General features: G+C 39.9%; 3 protein-coding genes across 6 annotated transcripts; all 3 read left to right on the top strand.

Moving 5' to 3' along the window:
- The first annotated feature begins 1,175 nt into the window (after window positions 1-1,175).
- rpl36 (ribosomal protein L36) lies at window positions 1,176-3,588 on the top strand. Its single transcript, XM_055024092.1, has 4 exons — window positions 1,176-1,246; window positions 1,843-1,937; window positions 2,058-2,192; window positions 3,469-3,588. Exons 2-4 carry the CDS (start codon window positions 1,845-1,847, stop codon window positions 3,556-3,558), a joined length of 318 nt encoding a protein of 105 aa, XP_054880067.1. The 5' UTR covers window positions 1,176-1,246; window positions 1,843-1,844; the 3' UTR covers window positions 3,559-3,588.
- A 2,690-nt stretch (window positions 3,589-6,278) lies between these two features.
- pde6d (phosphodiesterase 6D, cGMP-specific, rod, delta) lies at window positions 6,279-17,416 on the top strand. Of its 2 annotated transcripts, XM_055024154.1 has the most exons (5): window positions 6,283-6,637; window positions 9,727-9,815; window positions 10,902-11,027; window positions 13,443-13,548; window positions 15,958-17,416. In XM_055024154.1, the coding sequence occupies exons 1-5, from the start codon at window positions 6,588-6,590 to the stop codon at window positions 16,037-16,039; spliced, it is 453 nt and encodes a 150-aa protein (XP_054880129.1). In that variant the 5' UTR covers window positions 6,283-6,587; the 3' UTR covers window positions 16,040-17,416. The 2 variants fall into 2 exon arrangements, with proteins under 2 accessions (XP_054880130.1, XP_054880129.1); XM_055024155.1 differs by lacking the exon at window positions 13,443-13,548 and having other exon boundaries at window positions 6,279-6,637.
- Window positions 17,417-18,777: 1,361 nt separating this feature from the next.
- LOC129354653 (prohibitin-2-like) lies at window positions 18,778-24,131 on the top strand. 3 transcript variants are annotated; one of them, XM_055024103.1, is made up of 10 exons: window positions 18,778-18,899; window positions 19,328-19,460; window positions 20,235-20,319; window positions 20,420-20,499; window positions 21,048-21,232; window positions 21,778-21,907; window positions 22,376-22,479; window positions 23,308-23,385; window positions 23,456-23,532; window positions 23,923-24,131. In XM_055024103.1, exons 1-10 carry the CDS (start codon window positions 18,879-18,881, stop codon window positions 23,945-23,947), a joined length of 918 nt encoding a protein of 305 aa, XP_054880078.1. In that variant the 5' UTR covers window positions 18,778-18,878; the 3' UTR covers window positions 23,948-24,131. The 3 variants fall into 3 exon arrangements, with proteins under 3 accessions (XP_054880078.1, XP_054880080.1, XP_054880079.1); XM_055024105.1 differs by lacking the exon at window positions 18,778-18,899 and adding an exon at window positions 18,900-18,918; XM_055024104.1 differs by lacking the exon at window positions 18,778-18,899 and adding an exon at window positions 19,101-19,197.
- Window positions 24,132-24,662: the final 531 nt, after the last annotated feature.

Raw genomic sequence — 24,662 nt, 5'->3', positions numbered from 1 at the left:
AGATCCATAAATACATCAGGGACAAAGCCTCAACAGACAATGTGCTCAGTGAATGTCTCAGACAACAGGGAACAGAGGTTGAGGTGCCAGAGATACCATCATGGGAGGACAAGCCCCTACATGGGATGTACCACCAGCAAATAACCCAAGTGGCTGATATCAGTAAATCCTACCAATGGCTGGAAAAAGCTGGACTCAAGGACAGCACAGAGGCCCTCATCCTGGCCGCCCAGGAACAGGCCCTAAACACCAGAGCAATAGAGGCCCAGATCTACCACACCAGACAAGACCCAAGGTGTAGGTTGTGCAAGGAGGCCCTGAGACAGTCCAGCACATCACAGCAGGGTGCAAAATATTGGCAGGGAAAGCGTACATGGAACGACATAACCAAGTGGCAGGCATAGTGTACAGAAACATCTGTGCAGAATATGGACTGGAAACCCCGAGATCAAAGTGGGAAACACCCCCAAAGGAGGTGGAGAAAGCCAGAGCTAAGGTCCTGTGGACTTCCAGATCCAGACAGACAAAATGGTAATGGCGAACCAACCAGACATTGTCGTAGTGGATAAACAACAGAGGAAAGCCGTTGTGGTAGATGTAGCAATACCAAGCGATTGCAACATCAGGAAAAAGGAGCACGAGAAACTGGAGAAATACCAGGGCCTCAGGGAAGAACTGGAGAGGGCCTGGAAGGTGAGGACCACAGTGGTGCCTGTGGTCATCGGGGCCCTCAGGGCAGTAACCCCCAAACTGGAGCAGTGGCTACAACAGATCCCAGGAACATCAGACATCTCAGTCCAGAAATGTGCAGTCCTTGGCACAGCCAAGATACTGCGCAGGACCCTCAAGCTCCCAGGCCTCTGGTAGAGGACCCGAGCTCAGAGGATAAGAACCACCCGCGATGGGTGAGAAGGGAATTTATATATATATATATATATATATATATATATATATATATATATATATATATATATATATATATTATTTTTTTATATTTTTTTTTTTTTTTTTTTTTTTTTTTTTTTTTTTTTATTGCCACGGTATATAGAGTTCTGTTCCTCCGAAGAAAGAACACATTCTTCTAATTGTTGGTATTGAAAAACATATTTTTACGGTTTTTGAAACTTCCATGGTTCTTCCAAGCCACCGGGGGCGCTAATATTAGTGCTTCGATACGGGAGCCCGCTTATGCCCCGCCTTTTCCCAACAACAGTCCTTCCGGTTTGAGCGCCATTCTAGACAGCAGGTAAGTTATTGTAATGCCTGAGTAATGGCTAGAATCTTATTCAAATCTTTGGCATCTTTCCCTTTTTCGTGTATCCGTTTCGTTTATACACAACCATAAATTCTGTTATTTATGTCTGAGTTATATTGGACCGCAATATTTCATAAAGCGTTAGCATTTTAACTTGGCACCATATGCGGTAGCGCTTGGCTTGCATGTCGGGACAGCAAGTCTCTAACAGAGGGATCTCTGAGAATGAATTCGAATTAAACCCAGATGAACGGGAGTCAAAGAGGCTAATCGGGAAACATGGCTGTTTGGTATTCTGGAAACTAGTTGAATTAACTCGCATTGTCGAAGCGAACGTTGACTTTGGACACGGCATGAAATAATGAACAAAGGCCCAGCAGCGCTTTTACTGGTACTTGTAGTTCATTACGGATGCTGAGGTCATAAGCAGAAAATGAAGTAGAGTATGTCACAAATCTAACAAAACTGTGACTAATTTTTCTTTAGAAACCACAGAGTTGCTCGACTGTATTTGCCTCATGTTTAGCACTGTCCTGGCCCTCATTGTTAGGTATTTTATTTTGATGTTTCCATGTTGTCTTTTGCAGACATGGCTATTCGTTATCCCATGGCTGTTGGCCTCAACAAAGGTCATCCAGTAACCAAAAATGTTACTGCTCCAAAACACGGCCGCAGACGCGGGGTAAGTATCAGCTTCTCTGATTAAAAAGCGGCCGGCCATGTTACATTTTTAAAAGCTATACTTTTCAACAAACGTGCTCTTGATTTAGTTTGAATTTGAAAGTTGTGTGTTACTTTGCAGCGTTTGACCAAACACAGCAAGTTTATTCGGGACACGATCCGTGAAGTGTGTGGCTTTGCTCCATATGAGAGGCGAGCAATGGAGCTGCTGAAGGTGTCCAAGGACAAGAGAGCTCTGAAATTCATCAAGAAGAGGGTGAGGAGGGCTGTCCTGCTGCTTCAGACATGACAGCAGTAATGATTTTTCCCCCCATTTTTGTCACCACTTCTTCAATATCATAAATGTTCCAATTCAGAATTTTATGTGCTGTCCATGTAGATGATAATGGTCTAAATATCCTGCCAATAGTGTTTAGACCATTTCTGTCATTTTGTTATCAGTGTTTATCTTAATTTTGTTTTGAAATTCAGCAACAATGTAGGTTCAGCACTGTGGCATCATAGTTTATTTTTGCACATCTGCTCATGTCCCAGCTGTCTGCTCTTCTCTGATAAGCAAGGTGTGTAAATTTATGGAAGAAGTTAATTTTCACTGGATTCTGACTCCAGTGAAAATGGAGTCAGACTTTACTTCATCTACCAATATACAATGAAGCTATAACACATTACTCAGTAATATTTATATGCTTAGAAGTTACATTGATGATCAAACTAGTCTAGGCTAACTCATAGTGCTATTATTATGAAGGGTTGCCAGGTCTCTGTCATAAGAATCGAGCTGCACATTAACCGACTAGAGTGCAACGTACCAGTGAAAATACAACATTTCTGTTGAATTTCAAAAAAAATATTAATTCAATTTAATAATACAAGCTTAACAAAACGTGAAAAAGGTGAAGTGCTGTGAATACTTTAGGGACACACTAGCATTTCCAGGAGGCCTTTACCTTTTTTTTTAGCTTTATTGACCCCAGAATCTCCGTCACCGATACACATAACCCATCTGACCCGAGCAGTGTGCTGGCTGCTACTTTTACTGCTTATTTTATTATGTCATTGTTTTTATTTAGCCATTTTGCCCATTTTATTTGGTTACTCTTCAGTGTGCAATAGTATTGTGCAATTAAAGATTGATTGATACTTTACATGCAGAAGAACATGACAAGTCAGATAACTTGAAAGGGAACCCAAGGAGGTAGCAGACTTGCAGAGAGCCATATGTGGTTAAATTTCAACAGATATGAAGTTGTGTGTTGCCTGTTCATGCATCCCAACTTATTTCTCCGGTTAACTGCGATGTGAATGAACTTATCAAAGCCATTATAAATTGTGGCCTTTCAGAAATGACAAGAATTATAATCTCTTTTGACCAGCATAAAATGATTTTCTAAAACAATTACTTGTTTAGACTTGGATCAAAACCCAAATCACCTGATCCTGACCTTAAACAGAGAAATTGTCATTGAGAATGTTGTTTTTAATATAATAAATATATTGTACAAAAAAAAAACCCATTATCTCTTGATTTTCAGATTGGCACACACATCCGCGCCAAGAGGAAGAGAGAGGAGCTGAGCAATGTCCTGGCAGCCATGAGGAAGGCTGCTGCCAAGAAAGAGTAACTCTCCTAATAAAAGCTTGTTCAGTACAAACTCCTGGTTCTATTTTTTGTCTTTTAATGGTCCAGGCATCTGTGATCTGGGTCAAACCACTATGTAAAGGTTGTGTTATCCAGGTCATAAGCTTTAATGTTCTCAGTCAAGGAATTCTGAAGGTTTCAAAGAAATGTTTTAGCTGTCAAATATTTTTGTGTAACGTCTTAATCTTCATGAAGTTTGAGGGCAGCAGTCTCCCAGACTGCTCAAACGAGTTGGCAAAGAAAACATGTTGCATCCAGTTATTGCTTTCATAGCTGGTAGAGCTGCACCTAATGATTTAAACCAGCAGTGCTCAGAAGGTTCTGGAGCTATCAGTCCCGGTCAGCATAGTGAGGGAATCTGGCCATTTGATTCAGGTTGGTTGGAGCTGGGATTATAATTATTAGGCTCAGGTGCTGGTGAAGGCCTATTTGCAAGATTTCTCTATTTCATTTATTTTTTTTTTATTCTTATTATTAGGCCCGAGCAGCGAAGCGCTGGGAAGGCCTGTTGTTTTTGTATTGTTTCTTATTATGATTAACTTTCCCACATAAGAGCTCAGGTGCACCAAACTAATTGAGATGGATCCTTGTCCACTCACCAACAGGAATCGGGTCAAATATTTGGTGGGTGTAGGCCAATTCCTCCACAGTTCCCCCTTAGAATAGTTTTTAAAAATCAGCCATGTTTTATACTCAGAATTATGAACCTTAGTCCGCATGTGCATCTTGAAAGAACCAAGAAAAAAGTCGGAGCCAAGGTCCAAACCCAACAGGAAGTCGGCCATTTTGAATCAAAGCTGCAATCTTGCCTTTTTTTATTGACGTTGTGTCTGAGTGAACTCATCCTACAGCTTTCGAGATCTAGGTTTCAATCACAGTCAGTCTTGAGGCATTGAAGGTCAAAAGTTATCAAAGGAATTTTTGTAGGTCAAAGCATGTGGGCGTGGCCAAACCTCTAATTATTCGTCATGAAACATCAAGGTGGAATAACTTCCCCAAATAAGCTCCCAGCTACATCACATTTCACTTGTGTCATCACGGACCAGAGCTCATCACATTCACGTGATCAATTGGTGACAACAGTTTAGTCCTGCCCCCTTCCAACAGAAAGTCATTTGTTGGAGGAGTAGTTAGAACAGTGTTTCTGTTGGAAGAAAGACTGCTCTAAATCATATATGCATAATCCTATTTGCAGTGAAGTTGTTAGGCTTTTGACCTTTGCTGGCCTCTAAAGAGCCCAATAGCTTGAAATTGCAATTCAGTTCAACTGCACATCAGTGCAGGCACATGCATAGAGGGAAGAGGGGCCTTGAGCCCTTTTGCTTTTGATGCCCCTAGTGCCCTTTTTGATTTTTTATTTTAATTATTATTTTTAATCTGTGCATCAGAAGGCCTGCGTGTGCCGCTAAGCAATAATATTTAGCTAAATATAATAATTTAGGAAAATAAACTAGTCTGGCTTCCCTCAGTCTAATACTCAGTTTCTCTGCCTCCATGTCCAAGAAGAGGAGGAGGGGGCAGATCTGTGCCCTCTAACTATGATTAAAATAAATTGCGATGGCCTGGCGACCGGTCCATCGCAGTCTGACAATAAAAATTTAGTGTAACAGTAGGAATGTTTCTCTGCACACAGTTTCCTACCAGTAGTAAAATTAATAAAGTACCAGTAATAGAAATTGTGCCAGAGCATTAAAAATGGGAAAGCAAGGGTGCATAGCATAGTGCATTTGTTGTGCAGCACATGAATGTGAACATATATCTATATAAATGTCATTAAGTATATTAAAATGTGTATAGTCATATAGTTGATATGTAAGAATATGGTGAGGCAAGTGAATTCTTACCAACATTCTCATCAAGCATGCAACCATTCTGAAGAATCTCAGAGCGTCTCCTGGGAACCAGAAGAACCTGTTTCTGGGTCTTCCTTGTACATAGAGAATATATACCACACACTGCATCACTCACTGCATTACTTTACCACTGAAATCAATTCAATATTTTATCATATAGGCTTTATTTGTGAATGCTATATATTATAAATGTGTCACAGACAAACCTGAACACAAACTTTTCATATTGAACACTGAAAGTTACAAAAAATTACAGCAATGTAATGAATAATACACAGAATACATTTATTAATTCTGTGTATTATCTCCAACAACATCACAAAATCTACAAGTACTATATCTATAATTTCCCCGCCCTTTGCGCTGGTATACTGATTTAGCAGGTCCTCCTGCTCCAGCGGAACTTTTCTGAAGTTTTATGTATTTCAGGTGTCTTCATTGGGTGGGTTGATTTTAGTTTAATTCTAGCCCTTAAGTATTTTTCAATTGACAATTTTGGCCCATTTGAGAAAAAGTTTGGATATAGCATTCTGATGTACATTAATGCTCAAGAGGTTGAGGTTCTGCTTCGTAACCTTCATTAGCATGTTGTTGAATTTCATGTCCAAAGGAAGTGGGACTGTAATTTCTGTCATTTTATGGTTTCAATGTGAAAACTGAGTTCTGTCCGTTATATATTTTATTATTTTATTTATGTGACTTCACCAGCCTTTCTAGCCTTCACTAGAAAGGCTGGTGATTGAAACATTTTAAATCCACCCAAAATTAAGTCGCCCTGATTTTAAAGTTCAAATGTTCTGTTTCTAAGGAACGCAGCGTCGTTGTGACGTCGAACCTGATGACCCGTTAATCTATTTCGTCCCGCCTACCTGTGACATGCTGTGTGTGATTGGCTCGTTCACGCTGCTATAGCTTGTAAATTGGCTGAGGCTACTGTCTGTTCGTTCAGAGCGTGTTTAGCCAATTCCATTAGTGGAATCGGATTTATCCTGTAGTCCAACTGTTCATGGTTCATTGTTTGGGCCTGTTGGTTCCGCTATTCTAGGACGAGATTTTGTTAGCTCGGCTAAAGTTGACTGCTGTTTAGTATTTTTTATTCATTTATTTATTTATCAAATTCCGGAGAATCCGTGGAACGCTAAGAGGAACCACTCCCGAAATGTCTTCGGAGGAAGACAGGGCCAAGGAGATACTAAAGGGTTTTAAATTGTATCCTTTTATCAGCTGTGATGTAAGGCTCAGGATGCAGTAAGCTAGCAGGTAGCTCGGTAAGCTCTTCTGTGGAAGTGACGGCCTGTCGACAGGATGTGGGGCTGCTTCTGGTGGCCTTGTTGTTGTCTTGGGGTTGAATGAGCCTGAAGTGGCAGTCACAGATCGCGTGTTAGATCCACATTGAAGGCAGTTCTGCAGAACTAGATGTGTTGGTTCCTGCTGGGGTTTGTTGACTGTCTGAACTTCTGAGTCCATGTGCCTCTGAAGCGTGAAATATAGCGTTCTGTCAAGTGTTGTGGTAAAATCTGGAAATCGGCCTGACATGTCTGAATCTTAGTTGAGGGATTTTTTTTTTTGTTTTGTTTTGCTGAGACGCTGGGTAAATAAACTTGTTCTGCATAAAGCACTCGTATTCATAATGAATGATCCGGAGATGAGCAGATTTTTCTATGGGCTTTCAGATAGAGATTAGGCGCCAATCCCAATTCTAATCTGGAAAATCTTAATAGGAGTAGAGTGCGCAGAGAACACGGAAACTCTAAACAGTAGATTTCAGTATGTTGAGGCTGCTGGATGTACATTTTGAGAGATTTGCTGATGAGATACTTGCTTACAACTACTACACTGTTGAAGTGGTAGTTTAAAATGTTTTATGACGACGAATTTGTTTTACTGTCAGATGTTGAATATCAGATGGACATTCCTTAGCTAATCTCTGGGGAAAATACTTGGTGTTATTCTGGTAATAGACATACAGTTTATATTTCTATTTTTGTTCTCTCTGAATAAAAATAAAATTATAGATAATTGATGCTTATATTTGCTGGTACTCTTCCTTTAATTCCATCCCAGCAGTTTACAAACTGTAGCAGCATGACTGGAATGATAGCTCAGGATAACCAAACCTGATTAACATGCTGTTGAAGCCAGATTTGCTTTGCTGGTAGCAGCCCTTCAACTTGTCAGATATTCACATGTGGCTAACCTGCAGCTGTCTAAACATTACTGATAGCAGTATCAGCAGTGCTTAGCAGCACTACTGATGCTGTCTAGCACTACTGTTAGATATTTATAAGATAATAAATATCTTATTTCAGAATAAGACATGAGCCATATCTTATTCTGAAAGATATGGTTCATATGCAGGCAGCATAGTAGATGAGATGATAGTAGTTGTGGTGGATTCAAAACCTATAGAACAAATGAACTGCGGTGTTTTCACACTGTCCATTTTGGACAGGAGTCTCTAGGACAGGGGTGTCAACATCCAGTCCTCGAGGGCCGGTGTCCTGCAACTTTTAGATGTGCCTCTGCTACACCACACCTGAATAGAATAATAGGTCATTAGTAAGGCTCTGGAGAACTTATCTACACAAGGAGGAGGTAATTAAGCCATTTCATTCCTGCGTTTTGTACCTGTGGCACATTGAAAAACTGCAGGATAGTGGCCCTTAAGGACTGAAGTTTGACACCCCTGCTCTAGGAGTTCATTAGATTTCATGTGTAACTTCTGATGTATCTGTAGACACCTGTAATAGCTGCTGGATATGTAATAACCTCAGATAAACCAAGAACAATTCTTCATCATTTAAAGTTACCATCAGAAAAACATTTTGTGTGTTTCCTTGGTGTTGATTCAGATGGTGGTGGTGAGGAAACACCAGCCTGCAATTGTACTGCACCAACCAGCATGCAGTCCATGTTGCATGCAGGTGTGCTAAAGCTCAGGGACAACTAAAGGTTGCAGGAGATGTTTTAGAACTGCTGTTTGAGAGTTTTGCTCTAGACCAGTGGTTCTTAACCTGGGTTCGATCGGGCCAGAATAAAGTAATACCGTAATTTGTTGAGTTCATGCACTCTATTGGTTTTGTTTTTGAGCAAGGTGATGTTTATGCATGGCTCATTTTGTGCACCAGTAAAAAGAAGCATTTACTATATCTGGAATTTTGAAAAAAAAAAAACATTTTATTTATCACTAAAGAAGGGTTCAGTGAATGCGCATATGAAACTGGTGGGTTTGGTACCTCAAAAAAGGTTAAGAACCACTGTTATAGATCATGTTATTATCCAAGGCTCAGGGAGAGATTGGTGCCTATCCCCAGTGATTATTGGCTGACAGAGTGGGATGCTCTGGGCACAGATCAACCAATCATCCTGAAATGTTGGACCGTGAGGAAGCTGGAGGCTTTTCGGAGAACACGTAGGCTTCATTCAGAACAAGATCAACAATATCAGTGTATAGGACACACTAACACTTGATTATCACTATAGATAACCAAACTACCATATTTCATGAGCAACCGAAGAAGGTAATGGAGGCTGAGATGAAGTAGGCAGGATGATAAATAAATAACAGTATATATTGCAACAGACACGTGACCAATATCAATAGTTGAAATATGCGACAAAATATTCAGTATATAGAATATTCACTGTCTTCACTTGTGGTTTATGGAAGATGAAGAAGCATTTCCACACAGAGTTCAGATCTGAACTTTGTTCAGAATTTTTGGAAAGGTTTGAGCAGTGGTCAGCTTCTCCCATCATCAGTACAAGACCTTGGTAAAAAATTAAACAGGATTTCTATCAGAGAGGTAGCATGTTTCCTCTCAACATTCCAGACTGTCTTTGCCAAAGCCGGAACAGTATGAGAATATTTTGAGTATTTGCCAGAATTTAAATATGGAAACAAAACAATTTTGAGAAATTAGCCTATAAAAGCTATTAAGGGGCAGGCTGGAGATGCTACGTGACAAACAAATGAGAGGGTGGAGCTCATTAATGAGAGATTCTGAAATATACCAATCAAGACATGGAGATATTTATTTTGGTAAGAACTAGTAGTTGTTGAGATGAACTAGCTGAGGCGAAGAACATCCTCTCATTATTATTTAACCCTAGGACTGAGTCCGGTTGATCAGATGAGTTACTTGGATTAGGTCAGTGGTGGATGTTTGAAATGTGGGATTCTTTGCTAATCTGTCATTTGAACTCCAAGCCAGAGAAACCACTGTTAAAGCAGAGATGGTTTCTAAGAGTTTTGGATGCTTGTTTTTGGTTTTTGTTGCTTAACGTTTTCTCAATAGAAACTGGATGAATCTCCGCGATGCAGAGACGGGGAAGGTGCTGTGGCAAGGAACAGAGGATCTGTCTGTACCAGGGGTAGAACATGAAGGTATGTACTTGGTACATAGTTTATTAAATGCACAAGTTTGGTTGCTAGGCTCAGATAGGAAACGTGATCACCAGGTGGCCTCAGTCAATGAGATTGGGACGACATTCGAAAACACACAGGACCCTCTAAAGACAGTGTCATTTTGCATCTTAAAATTTGATCAGTCATTCGGCCATCTGACACGTGTATCTCTAGTGAGGTCGCTGGTGCCTGTCACCTTTTAAGAGGCGGCGTTACCCTGGAATAATTGGTTGCAGACGAAGTAATTAGTCTGCAATAATTATTTCAAGTCGGCTGTGGTATGGGGAATGCAACCAATGTAATATTAAAAATCAGTCAAATCAACTTCAGAAAACTTCAGAGTAATTCTGTCTTATTCGAATCCTCAAGAGCTAAAATAAACTGGAAGGTCATTTTTAACAGGTCTTCAGGACTTCATGAGTAGTTTGGAATGGCTCATATACCAAACAGAAGTCAAGTTTAGATGTCTCAGGAAGATGGTTTACATTTGAACACGCCTCCTTTTTAACTCAAAATTTATATTAATTTTTTCTGATTTAGTTCAATCTATTTTTTTTTTTATTGTAGTGCTTTGTTCTGAGTAAAGGCACGCACAGCATCAAACTATGACACCTTTTCCTCCTATGGTCTGATCCCGGTGGGTTAGTTTTTGTTTTCTTAAATGTCTCTGAAGCTCTAAAATGTGTAGCACTACTCAGATATTTAGACCTTTTATTTTACCAGGTAGGTTGATTGAAAACAAATTGTAATTTTCAACAACAGTCTGTTGAACCTGGTCCTTGCGATTTGTTGTGCAGACCTGTTGGTGGTAATGCACATATCATTTTTATGTAAGCTTTAATAACTTGTTTACAGAAATTTTTCATGATAAATTCTGAATTAATTCAACACCATCTCCCACCATCCACATGGTATGTAAACAAACTGCTTCTGGTTTCTGGTTTCCAGTGTGCTTGTCCCTCCATCTTGACCAAATAGTCAGTCTTACAATCACATCTTAAATGAGCCGTCTTTAGATTATTGTGATTATTTTATTTTTTTAACAAATTATGTAAAATTTTTTAGCTCGTGTCCCAAAGAAGATCCTGAAATGTAAAGCTGTTTCCAGAGAGCTGAACTTCTCTTCCACTGAGCAGCTGGAGAAATTTCGGTTGGAGCAAAAAGTTTTCTTCAAAGGACAGTGTCTAGAAGGTAAGCAATGATGGTGCTGCTGGCAACAGCAGTATCCCCAACTCATTTCATACAGACACTAATAAGTTACATATTCATGTTTCCACACAGATAATGGCAGCATGCGGAATCCAAATTATTATTATTGTTATTTTTTCCTTTATTTAACCAGGTAAACCTCTTTGAGATCTGGATCTCATTTTCAAGAGGGATCTGGGCAGGCTTTGCCCAGGTTAGATAATATATATTTTACGGTGCCAGTAAAAGTAATATAAAAGTCGTTATATTCTCGTTTCTCGTGTATTCATGTAATTATATTAGTTGTGTTACCACCCCCACGCCATTAGAGGCAGTATCAGACCCGAAAAGATGGGACTAAGGAGTAGGTTTAGAAGTACACGGAAAGCTACAGAATTTGTTGAGCTGTGAGCTGCGCAGAAGTAAATAAAAGAGAGAAGTTCAAATACATCCTGAGAGTGAAAATTCTTCATGAAGTTAACGATATATCATAGATTTCAAAATAATATAAAAATGGGAGGCCGCGGATAATATAGAAAATGGGACCATTGCAATCACTTCCGGATTGCAATGGTCCCATTTCCAAATAAGGTATAAGACTGACAGTGATCTGACCCCGCACCTTTCTTTTTGCTGCAGTGAGATCCTTCTCACAGAATGAGTAAGAAACAAATCAGATTCTTTGGGAAGTTTCTTTGCAAAGGGGAAAAGGCCCCTTTGCAGAGACAGAGACAGGAGAATGGATTCACCCCGGTAGGTGATTCCCACATTCCAATTCTGCTCTGCATGATATGTGGTGACCGGTTCGCTAATGAAGGAATGAAGCCTTCAAACTGCTTCGCCACACGACCAAGCACCCTGTGCATAAACAACACTTTGTGTGTCATTGTTTCCCAGATGGGACCGTCTCGCTGCAGAGAAACAAGCTCAGGGCTCTCATTAGTCGTTATCATGAGTTAAATTAGTCGCTATTATTAACATTTTATTTTTTCAAAAATAAAATGTTCGTTTTTGTTGTGCATCTGAATCTTATTTTGAAGGGATATGTAAACGTCACATAGCGACCAGAGTCAGAAAGCGTTAGGGCAGTGGTCTAGACGAGAGGAGTAGAGCTTATGAGTCCTAAGTCTGGTTCACACGGCAGATTTAAGAAATGTCGCCCGATTTTCCAAACCTCTGTGACCACAAAGCTGATAAAAGTACAACAGGTTCTATCAGTTAGATTGTTTTCTACTCTGTGGTTACATTTAGCCTCACGGCTTAATTATATGATTATATTTTTACTGTTTTGATGTTTACATTGAAAACAATGGCCACAAAATAATGGATAAATAGCTTACACTAATTTTAAAATCTTGCCATGTGAACCAGGCTGTAGTACAAAATAAACTTGTGTTTTACTAGTCACAAATACAATCTGCCTGCAATGCACATGGCTAGTGTCTGTGTCAAGCTCTGAATGAATAGCCTCATCATTTTAACATCGCGTTAATGATAGATAGCTGAAAAGTTACCATGTTTATCAACTGCCACTCCTTGTCATTTCTGTTCAAATTCTTTCTCTGAAATGTTGAATAAACATTTATGCTGTTACTTTCCAGATATTATTTCTCTCTGATGTCCACTGAACTCTTGGTTGCACAATGTCAGCTGTTTGGGATACCCCTCCGTGCTTATATCACCACGCTTCTTGTCACATTAAACAGGCTGCATTCTCGCTCTGGTCGGGGAAAACCCCACACAATTGTTGAAATTGGGCATATTCAACATGTTGAATATGCCCAATTCTAGATGGGAGCAGTAACGCATCACACACTGCAGAGTGATTGGCTGCAATTATTACAAGTGACACTCTTAGAACTCGGAACGTTCTAAGGTTGTCATAAGGTGAAAGTCGGGGCAAAATTTTTTAAAATTGTGCCATGTGAACTATGCTTTAGCGGGCACACCAACATGCAGAAGCATTGTCTGACGCATCAACCCCCCTCCCCCTCCCCATAGCACCCCCTGCATCATAGCTGCCTGAAATGTTAACTGAAGAATATAAGCTTGTTTTATGCAACTGCTACCACATGTAGTGGTAAATGAAGCAGCCTGGTGTAATCCAGGGGAAAGAACTCCAGAAGCATGGGGTAACTAAAGAAAGGCTGCAGGAGGCTGAGTGAACTGAAATGGAACTGGCCGTATCTGCATGTTGGAAGGCGGTCCACAGGGACTCACTGCTGGGAGTGATGTTCCAGGAGGGCCCTGGGGCCACCATGGTATCCACATCACAACATGTTATGTTGGTGGTTTCCAGTAGATGCAAGAACAGGCTTTATGGAGCATTGACACTGTTAATGACTGCTGTAATCTGTGGGATGGTTACTGTTAATGAAGAGATGACAGAGCTCTGTGGGGTTTTCTCTCTGTGTGCAGAATGGTTCTTTGAATTTGGTTTCGTCATCCCAAACTCCACCAACACATGGCAGTCTCTGATAGAAGCAGCTCCTGAGTCCCAGATGATGCCAGCCAATGTCTTAACGTAAGACAGCTCTTCAGTTCAGACATCACTCATTCTGAATACCTTCATGTTGTGTTTATGCCTTTTGAATTTTACTACTTTGTAAATGATTATGGTATTTGTTTTAAGCCTTGGAGACAGAATTACTACATCTTTCCTTTTTATTTAAATCTTTCTCTTTTCATCTCTCTCCAACGTACACTAAGCTACCCTAGCTGGCCAATATACTATTGGATAATTACTGCACAGAAAACTGTCTTCCAACTGCAGTAATTAATTTAATCCCAGCTGACTTGAAAATTAGTTTCTCATTTCTTAAACAACCATGTAGAAGGATACATGTTTGTCTGTTTAAGAAGGAATCACTGGCATCAAGCAGAGGAAACATTTAAGGAGATGCAGAAATTAATAAACTTGGGTTGAGAACCGTCCAAGGTATGATGACTGAAAGGATAGTGAGGAACCATTGTCTATGAAGAAGATTTGTGGTCTTCCCACCTCCCACCTGGAAGGCAGACAGTGATGGCCACTTTTTTCAGTAACGAGTAATCTAACTTTGTAGAATCAGGTTTCTATTTCAAATCAGGTAGTCAGACTACAATTACTTATCGAAACCACTTTGCGTTACTATTTTCTTTTGTAATCTTATTTCCTCTACGTGTCTTGGGGAGTAACCGCAGTTTCTACTGTGCGCATTTTGTTGCCGAAAAGGAACTATCTTGAGTTTCAGTCGCCAATTCCGTTTATTGCGGCTTTGGGCTTGTTTTTCCTTTCTAAAGTCGCTTGCAGATTTATTGAGTCGCAGGTTGCGGTTTTTGGGCTTAATAAGCAGACATAAACCCAGAATTTGTCTGACATCCAGTTAGTTTTAGTCCATCATTTCCCGGATGATCTGTCCCGTTGTGTCTTTGTTAATGTCAAGTTAATTAATATATGACCTCTGAATGACGTCGAGCTTCTCGCTGCGCTCCGGAAAACCACAAACATCGAGACGAATATCAACAGCGCAACAAACGTGAAAACAGCCACGAATGAACAAGTCCGTAAAGCTGTGCAACTACATGACATTATAATTATTAATATTAATATAAGTGTCACTAATCTGTGCAGCCATCTGAGTTGTGAAGCCGCAGGAGGAGCTCTGTGCGCTGCGCTGTGACCACAAACACAGGGCCGTAACGCACAACCTGGAGGCTGGGGGCAGGATGGGGGCTTTAAAATCCTTCTTTGAGTTTTCCATACAATAGTGGACCACACAAAAACACGCACAAATTACTGAAGTTTTTTGTACTGTTGTAACCATTAAATAATCTCTCCTCCAGTTCAACCTTATAACTGGAGACACATTGTTGATGTTACCATTATAAAATGACTTGTAATTAAGTATTGGCAAAGATCAATGTGATTTTCTCAGGCGGCAGAGCGTTGTCAGCAATTGCTGAAAGTAACTCAAACAATTACTTTTAATGTAACTTAGTTTCTTTTCAAATCAAGTAACTAGTAACAAGTAACTAAGTCTAAGAAGGCACTATCAAACTTATCAGAAACACACAAAGACAAGAATATGAACATAGAGCAGCACAATAATGCATTTTCAGTTTATAATGCATACACTTTACGTATTTATCTTGATATTAAGAAATATATTTTGTTTTTCCAAACAGTTAAATGTTTTGCTGTTTGCCTGTTAAAAATGTTTTCCCTTGAAATTACTGACAGCCATAACAAAATATTGCTTTATTCATTTAATTATTAAATAATGTACACTGTGTTAGGTCTTGGTTCAATAGGCTATGTGCAATCATTTCAATATATTTTAATAAACGCTGAACCAGTCCGGCCCTCGGCTTGTAGCAAATTTGGTTTTTTGGCCCTCTGTGAATTTGACTTTGACATCCTTGAGCTAAACATTAGCTGACTTAGCATTAGCTGCAGGCAGAGTGAATGGAGGATGGAGGACTTGACTCCACCTGCTGTTCTTTTTTCCTTGTTCTACAGAGGAGGAAACATTTCTTCTCATGTTCGCTCCTCCCTCTCACTTTTTTATCCTCAGCACATAGGGGACAGCTTTCAATGCATCAGTTGGACTCTCACACCAAGCTACATTAAAAACTAAGGATGCTGCAGGTGTGGTCTTGAGTCCATCATGTCTGAGACAGAGACAGCACAAGGACTCATGTACCAAAACGTCACCTTCATGCTAAAAAATTTTGAACCATTTAATTAAAATGGGTAAGAAGAGATTTTTAATAAAGAAGAGGTCTGTGAAACCTGTATTACTGCCACACCTGCATGGAGATCTGTAGCAACAGTTGTTGGATCTGAAACCAGGAGAACCAAGTTATTGATCAGATCGCTGCTGTACAAATAAAGCTTTGATTTTCTTTGAGCAGAAAGATCCTATTTACACTTTGATGTCTTGTGTTTCAGTGGTAATGTGATCATAGAGACAAAGTTCTACGACAATGATCTTCATGTGAGTACTTCCAGGGTTCGGCTTTTCTACATCTGACATCTGAACCTCGACCTCTGACCTTCCAACCTGCTGATGTCCTGCCAAGATCTGGAAGTAAACAATGGAAGTTAGCTACAGTCTGCCGCCGTCACCTATTACACAGTCATGAATCAGCATGTTTAGGCTGAGCCCTCTGTGCTGCCACCATCACTTAAGTGAACTTTGTGTTTTGTTCCATTTTCTTTTTGGAGGAGAGAAATTAGGAAGAAAAAAAATCCCTGATTTGGAATTACATCTCTATGTTGTCCCTTTTAATACTTTGCTTGATCTGCAGGACCACTAATTCAGGTCAAGCTATAAATAAAGATTTGCATTTACTCAGGAACACAGTGGCAGACACCTACCTTTATGTTGAAGAGAAAGTCAGAGAAAATGCTCAAAATATTTTCTAGTTCTGGTTCAAAGCTGAGATGCACTCCATTAAAATTAGCCTAAACTATGAAAGCAAGGTCAAGAAGAGTTCAGTTCTTGGATTACATTTTAAACACACACACAATGTACTACACAACTCATTATAAGACACACATTCTCATTTTTCTTAAAGCTGTCCCCCATTACCTCCAGAAGAGGTAATGGAGGAACACTTCTTACCTTTGGAAGAGGTAATGGAAGGACAAAATATTGACTACAACTAGTGGCCCGGTACCTGCTGGGCTTTGTTCACCAAACTCACTCTTGTGATGAATTAGTCATTGCTTACTTAGCACCTGTTTGTCCACTACTGAAGGGGAGATCTGTGTCACTACCCCCCTCGTCCCCTTTGTATACATCAAATCTCTCAGGCACTGGCGGAGACTGACAGGCGGTGAGACGGCAGTCCTGATCTGAGCATCGAAACTGTCTGGAGAACATCCAGGGGACTGGGCCCGGGTCAGGGTTTGTTCTGAAGAGGATGCCCATCTCTGGGCTGCCTCTGGAGGGGGGACAAACTTCTGATAACACTTATACACTACAATAGTTGTAGGTTTCAGAGAAATCAGCTTGTAACGGAGTTAAATATACAAAGCACTGAATTATCCGGAGTGACTCGCGTTAACCTTAAATACTGTTGAGATGTTTGTGTGACGCTCACCAGCAAACCACTAGTTTTTTTGCAGTTATTTTGCTCCTTTGCTTTAGTGTCAAAGATCAACTTGATTCAGAAGTTAAACTTCTTAATGTCTTTGATGTAGATAATTCATTGGCTTGTTTTTGTATCTAGCTACGTCTCCTGTCTGTTGCCTGGCTCTCTATCTTCTGGCTAGATTTGAACATTGCATCGATTCACTGTGTTTCTGTTTTTCTTAGCTTTTGGAAGAGCTGTGTAAAATAGCCATGTGTTTTAATACGACAGGATTTTATGGATTAAAGTCATACACTGTTGTAATAACATGATGTGTGTGTTTGTTCCTTACTGTGTTGTTCTCTGAATATAATTTTGTTTTAAATTCTAAAACAATTTCTATATCTGGAAGTGTATCTGATCTGCTTAGATATTTCTATGATCAGCTGTACTGATTAACTTCAGTTTTATGTGGTCCTCTAAATGTACTCTCCTTAAACTGTGGTTCATCTTACCTGTTCTCTAAATTGATAGTGTTATATATTTTATAATACTACCACAGTTATACAAATATAGTAGTTATGACTGTGGTCGTTGAAACACCAGAAGTTCGAATCCCTGTCTAATGACCTTTGCCGCATGTCTTCCCTCTCTCATTACCCACATTCCTGTCTGAATGTGTGTAGAGACAATTAAACCTATAAAAAAAACTGATAACTGACTACCTTCAGACAGTCAAACTGATTGCATACTTATGTCTCAGGTTTCTAATGAGAACAAGCAAACCTGAGACAGAACAGCAATCAGAGCAGCCAGTTGGCTGTTCTGAGACAGATGAGCAGTAATGGCCTGAACAAAAGAACATTCACTCAAACAAAAAATTCTGGCAGAGCTGAATTCTAATGTTGGGTCCTATCCAACTTCTGATTCTGTTGCAATGTTTCTACCTACCAAAATTTTTAGTGTTTGCTGTCAAATCTTTAAAACTTAGTTTTGTTTTACCATCATGCATCTGGAGTAAAGATGCATTGTATTTCACAGCTGTTCTGAAGTTCCCTGAGGAACCCAGTGAGAGGCTAGATCCAGGACAGGAGCTGCGTTCTAGTTTCAGTGATCTCCATGATGTTATTTCCAGGAGTGAAGAAAATGCTCCTGTTGAGGTTCCTGAGCTGGCACCAGTCTGGTTTTGGGCCAAGTAAAGTGCCTTGCAGCTGTATTGTAGCAGCAGTTAGTTCACAGTAGGCACAGCTGCTGGACCCTTCTGCCTTTTGTTTTTCAGATATTTTTTCATGTTTAATCCAGATATTTACAATTCCAATTTATGATTAAAAAGCCTCTTAGTTTTAGTTTCAGATATTGAGATATTGATGACAATTTGGACACACTAAAACACTGAGCATTCATTCTCAATACCCTTTGTATACTGAGGTACAATTTTCTTTTAAGTCATCAAATTACTGTCAAGATAAATATTTATTATATTAGTAAACCATTTCAATGTATAAAGCCCCTAAAGGTACTTATAAATAAATGAACTTTCTCGTGCGCCCCTGATAAAGTTTATTTATCGTTCAATGTCCCTTTCGGGACTTTGATCCGACTGACCAGCCTCACAGGCTCAGTGATTGTAGATGGGGTTGTTCTGTTGTTCCATCGGTTCCCTAGTGCTATTACGTTTCTACATCGTTAGGGGGCAGCACAATGAACGGTACGGCGATATTTTAAGAGGAAGAACTTCATGTTCCATTAAGCTTTGCGGTCTCGACCTTGGATATTATACAATCAAACTGCAGCATGGGGAGTAAGGAACCGAATGTAAGTGCTTTAAATAAAGGTAACCCAACCAGTGTGTCGTCCCTTTTCTTGATGCGTTGTTAGTGGAGGTGAGCTGCTTACTGAGGGAAGGTTCACTCCGTTAAAGGAGCCTCAGGTCGGCATGTGGGACGAGCTGCCGCTGTTTTGCTAGCGTTAGCCTCTAATGTAGCTGCGTATGAGTTTAGTTTGGTCAGGAGGCGGAAACAGCGCCGTGCTCCTCAGGACTATGTTCGAAGGAACACTTCCAGTGTTCCTTCGAACATACTCTGTTGTGATACTCTGAAATTACTTTTGCCAGGTTATTTTTTTCTCCTAACTGATATCTTAAAACTTCTGACTGGTACTTTTATAAAATTATCAATTTAGCTTCATTTAAACATCTTGATGATCAACATGTTCTCGTCATCTTTATTCATACAAACATGCAGCGCTTCATTCAGCACCTGAGGGACCTGACTGGCCGGATGTCTTCGTCTGGGGGCAAAGGAGCAGGACTGGGATTGAAGCTGCTGCTGGGAGCTGGAGCCTTAGCATATGGCCTTAAAGAAGCCACCTACACAGGTACACTGCCTTAATGGCCATCGGGGCCAGGTCAGGGCCCAGTTTGGGCCCCTGTCCAAGTCTTAATTTTCCACAAACAACCTGAGAGTGGCTTCCCCATCAGTTGGAAAATCACAGAAAAGGGAATGTATTTCTACCTTGATATGTAAATGTTAATGTTTCCAGCCAATTTCTCATAGGTAACATGGGTACCTATGTGGTTGAGGCGCATTATTGCTGTATCCAGACACAGTAATGGAAAGTTCAGCGAAAGGAAAAACATGGATGCTCACATCTTCAATAGGATTGTCAGACAATGCAAAGCCTGCAGGAAGAGTGGAGAGAACCAGAATCTACTGCTGGTTGCCTCCAGCTAGAGAGGGTTTGATTCTGGTTCTGGGACTGGATGTGGTCCACTGGGTTTTCTGAAGTCCAGTGAACTTAGCTACGTACCAGGACATTTTAGAGAACTTCATGCTGCTCCTGCTGACCAGGTGGATGGAGATTCTGATCTCATTTTCCAGCAGGATTTGGTCCCAGCCCACAGCATCAGGACCTACTCTAACACCATGGTGTCACCTCCAGCTGTTGAACTATTTCAATGTGAGGAGAAGAATGTTTGTTTTGCTGAAGTGAACAGGAGCAGATCTCACTTTGAGCTGTTAGGATCCCCTAGAATAAAAATTAGGGTTGGATTATCTCAGTTTTAGGGGTTTTAAGAGTCTGATATTTTATGTGTGTGTTTTTGTCAGCATTGTGTTTTTACTGAAATTTGTCCTGTGTGTGTGTGAGCAGTGGATGGCGGCCAGAGAGCCATCATCTTCAACAGGATTGGGGGGATGCAGATGGACACCATTCTGGCTGAGGGGCTTCATTTCAGGTATACTCTACCACCCTCTGCTGGCTGGAAGAGACAGCCAGCAGAGTGTTGTTTGCTGCGACAGATTTCAAACAGCACCGTTCTAATGTCCATGCTGCAGGATCCCATGGTTCCAGTATCCAATCATCTATGATATTAGAGCTAAACCTCGCAAAATCTCCTCACTGACAGGAAGCAAAGGTGAAAAACACTGAACACACACTTACTCACTGCTACTCAGTTACATTCTGTGTTCTTCAGCCAAGTAGAAATATTGTAAATGTTGTTTCTAAAGTTAATGCAAAAATACTGTTAAAAAGGCGTGTTCTACATTAGCTTTTTATGTTTTATAGTGTTTGATAAATGTAAAATCCATGGATGGATGGATGTTAAATAATCTTATTTTTGCATGTGTTGTCTCCTGTAAGAACTGCTAATAATAGTTTAGTGGAATTCATTTTAGAAATGGTTCCAGTCAGTATAGTCCAGCACTACTCTGCCTCTGTATACACACACAGTCCAGTAACATTTTAGCTTAATTATTGTAGCAAATTAAAAAGTAAGCAGTGTTACACATCATGGATTGTGTTCTCATAGTAACAGTCTCTCTGAGGTCAAGCTGTAGAAATCTAAATCAGAAAGTTCATGGAAGGTCTTAAAATGAACCTCAACAGATAGCATTTACTGGTTCCTGCTTTTCTTTCACTTCAGTAGAAATATGAGAAGTATGGATATTTGTGTTTGTGCAGATCTGCAGATGGTGAATATTGGAGTGCGGGTGTTGTCGAGACCCATGGCGTCCAGCCTGCCGATAATGTACCAACAACTAGGGAAGGACTATGATGAGAGAGTTCTGCCTTCTATCGTCAATGAAGTCCTCAAATCTGTAGTGGCCAAGTTCAACGCTTCACAGCTTATCACACAGAGAGCACAGGTGCTGCTAGCTCCCACACCATCTGCTGTTTCATATTGCAGCGTTGATAAATCAGCCCTGGTTCCCTTCATTTTGGGGGATCGGTGATCTAATGATTACTGAAGAGCAGTATAGTATACAGACTGCATAATCTGCAGTCTGTATACCTTTGGTTGAATGCAATATTTATTTCCATTTTGACTTTATGTTGTTTAGTTTTTATTCAAGTACATTTTTTGTCAATGGAGACTGAGAATCCATTTTATTTTTATTTTTGGTTGTTTTGTTTATCAGTTCCAGTGTTATGTGTTCTTTTGGAAATAAAGTGTATCTATTTTTGGTAGGAAATCGCATGCATCATCACATCATTTTCATTAAATCAGTGTAAAAAGGTCTTCAAACAATATTATTGTGTATCACAATAATTTTTGAGACAATAATTCGCTCAGCAAAATGTGTTATTGTAAAAGGCCTCAGTATTGGCCAAAATTAGAATCAGCAGGTCAGGTTTAGGTGCAGCCGAGCTTTTTCTGCTGCCCAGTTGAAACTGTTGTTGGTGTGTCCAGGTTTCTTTGCTGGTGCGCAGAGAGCTTGTTGAGAGAGCAAAGGATTTCAACATCATTCTGGATGATGTGGCCATCACAGAGCTGAGCTTCAGCAGCCAGTACACTGCTGCTGTGGAGGCCAAGCAAGTCGGTGAGTCTGGACCTGTTGGCTAACATTATACTGACGCTGGAGAGTAATTAAGCCACCTACACACGTTTCTATACAGTTAGGACCAAAGTTGTTCAGATTTAGGTTCAAAGTTCTTTTCCAATTCGACCAACATGAGTGCTGAATCTATGCAGGGAGCTGAAGATGAGGGTTTTGGTATTGAGACCTTCCAACCTGTAGGGTTTGGAGCTCCTCACTTAGATTAGCTTTTATCTCTTCAGAGTGTTTCCCTTCCAGTCACAAATGCTTCCTAGTTAAGTACAAATCACTTAAACTCTGATCTTGCCAGGGTTATGAATACTGTTGGACTTAACATGGTATAGAAATATTCAAATTAAGTGAGCAGTTAGCACTTGATGTCAATTCCTAAGATTTGCTGGAATAGAACGCCAGGCATTGAATAAAACACTACCAAGAAGAGATTACTAAATACTGCTTGTGCATTTTTAGCCCAGCAGGAGGCACAGAGAGCACAGTTCTATGTAGAGAAAGCCAAACAGGACCAGAGACAGAAGATCATCCAGGCGGAGGGGGAGGCAGAAGCTGCTAAAATGGTAATTGAATGTGGACTGAAGCTGTGTTTTGTTTTTAATATGGAGTCCAACTCTGGATGTTAGCTCAACATCTACAAGTCATCTTTAGTTGCTGTTAAAGCTGCAGTGTGTTACTTTTATTTAAAAAATAAATAAAATAAAGTGTTTTACATATTTGTTCTGTCACCATATTAATTGTATAATAAAAACCTGAGAAAGAAGTCCAGCTCCTCCACCTCCTCGCAATGCTACTATCAGTCAAAAACAACCAGTCAGGTCTTAGCACTGTCAATCATGTTTGTGTACACACTGCTTATACTCAGTTCCATTCCTCTCTGCTACACTATCACAGCAGCTCCTGTCATCAATGTGCTACCATTTATGCCCTGCTAAATGGTAGCACATTTAGCAGGGCATATACCAGCATGACCTTCCTCTTGTCTCTTGATTGGTTGTTTTTGACCAGGTGGTGTTTTAGCATCTACTATTGCAGATGCTAATAGTAACATATGAAGGAGATGGAGGCGGTTGATTTGGTAGGAAATCGCATGCACAGATTATGGATCTCATATTATACGGTCATGACATAGTAACAGTTTTTACAAACATGTAAGAATTAAAAAAAAATAAATGTTACATATTTAGACTTCGAAGTGCTTAATAATTGGCCTTTGACTTGATTAGATCAGTGTAATGTTACCTGAAGCCATTTTCAACAACCTTCTTGATCGGAATAGTGATATGTTTACATCTTAGTATGTGAAAGGCCAGTTTTAGTGTGTTTGTGTGTTTCTGACTTTGCATTACACTTAAGCTTATGTTAACTAAGCACTAGTTGGTTTCTTCCAGTTGGGCCAAGCTGTGACCAAGAACCCTGGCTACCTGAAGCTGAGGAGAATCAGAGCAGCTCAGAACATTGCTAAGACGGTTGGTATGATCGGCCTCTTCAAGATCTTTGCTGATGATGAATTATGCTAAGTTGAATGTCTGCTTCTAGGTGTCTGCATCTCAGAACAAAGTGTATCTTAACGCTGACAGTTTGGTTCTGAATCTGCAAGATCAGACGTTCAACAGGTAGGTTGCGTCACCAGACTGCTTTATCTATGACTCTTTATTATAGTATATCTCTAACGTCTTCTTCCCATTTCATTCTGAATGCTTCCCAATTGACAGAAAGGCAACAAAGCAAAACCTGATTAAGGATTAAGTGTGTTGCCATAGCAACATGTTTATTTCCTTTCACCTGGCATCACAGATGTTCTCTGGCTTTAGATTTAAATGTCGAGACTCATCTTTGAAAGTCTAATATAAGGGTGTTATGAATGAAGTTGCAAGCTGATTTCTAACTTGTTGTTCTCACCCACCTGCAGCTGTCAAATATCTTAATCTAAGATTCAAAGAACAAAATCAAAGATCGAAAACCCTGGATTTTAGTTTATTTTATGCAGTTTTTTTCCCCCCCAGTTTTTCCACTCTTCTGAAGAAGTGAGGACGCGACCAGTGGCAGCGCAGCAAACGTCTTATTAGACCCCCAAAATCATCCTCCATCAGTCCGGACAAGTGGGAAAGAACTGACTGTTTTGTCTCCTGGAGATCTAGGAGTTATTTTATTACCTTTCAAAATACGTACAATTATCTATGTGTAATAGAATAAAACTGGATTATGCACACTACCTCAACCTAGTGCAAGAGCCTTATATTAACAAACCTGTTTTAAATGACTGTTGCTTCTATCAGCTGCATTTGTAGGTTAGATCATTACTTGCTCTCTTTTTAATCAGAGTAGACTGCCTCATTTTTCAACTTTAAGCACATTTTCAAAATCTTTGTCACATTCAGAGTAATCTCAATAGGCTGATAGTTAAATTTTATATGACCTGAATTCCAGAAAAACTTGCATTCTTTAAATTGAACAAAATGAAAACTAAGCTGATATTGTATTCAGTCAGATGATGAACATGTTGAAACTGAGAAGATTATCCATTAAATGAGTTAACTTCAGAGGTGAAAAATGCTACAGATCTGTACATGGCTGGAGAGTGCAACAAATGACTAAAAATAGGAAGATTCAGCTGGGAGAACAAAGAGAAGGTCATTCGATGTATTGATACATCTACAGTCACTGTAGATGGAGTGTTCAAACTATTAGAGGTGATCTACATTAAAATACTGGTGCTAACAGAACTGAGGAGATGAAGGATGTT

This window comes from Poeciliopsis prolifica, unplaced genomic scaffold, assembly GCF_027474105.1.
Source record: "Poeciliopsis prolifica strain line A6 unplaced genomic scaffold, Auburn_PproV2 SCAFFOLD115, whole genome shotgun sequence".
Taxonomy (NCBI): Eukaryota; Metazoa; Chordata; class Actinopteri; order Cyprinodontiformes; family Poeciliidae; genus Poeciliopsis; species Poeciliopsis prolifica.
The sequence above is the reverse complement of the archived record's forward strand: the minus strand, read 5'-3'. Positions and strand labels throughout refer to the sequence as shown.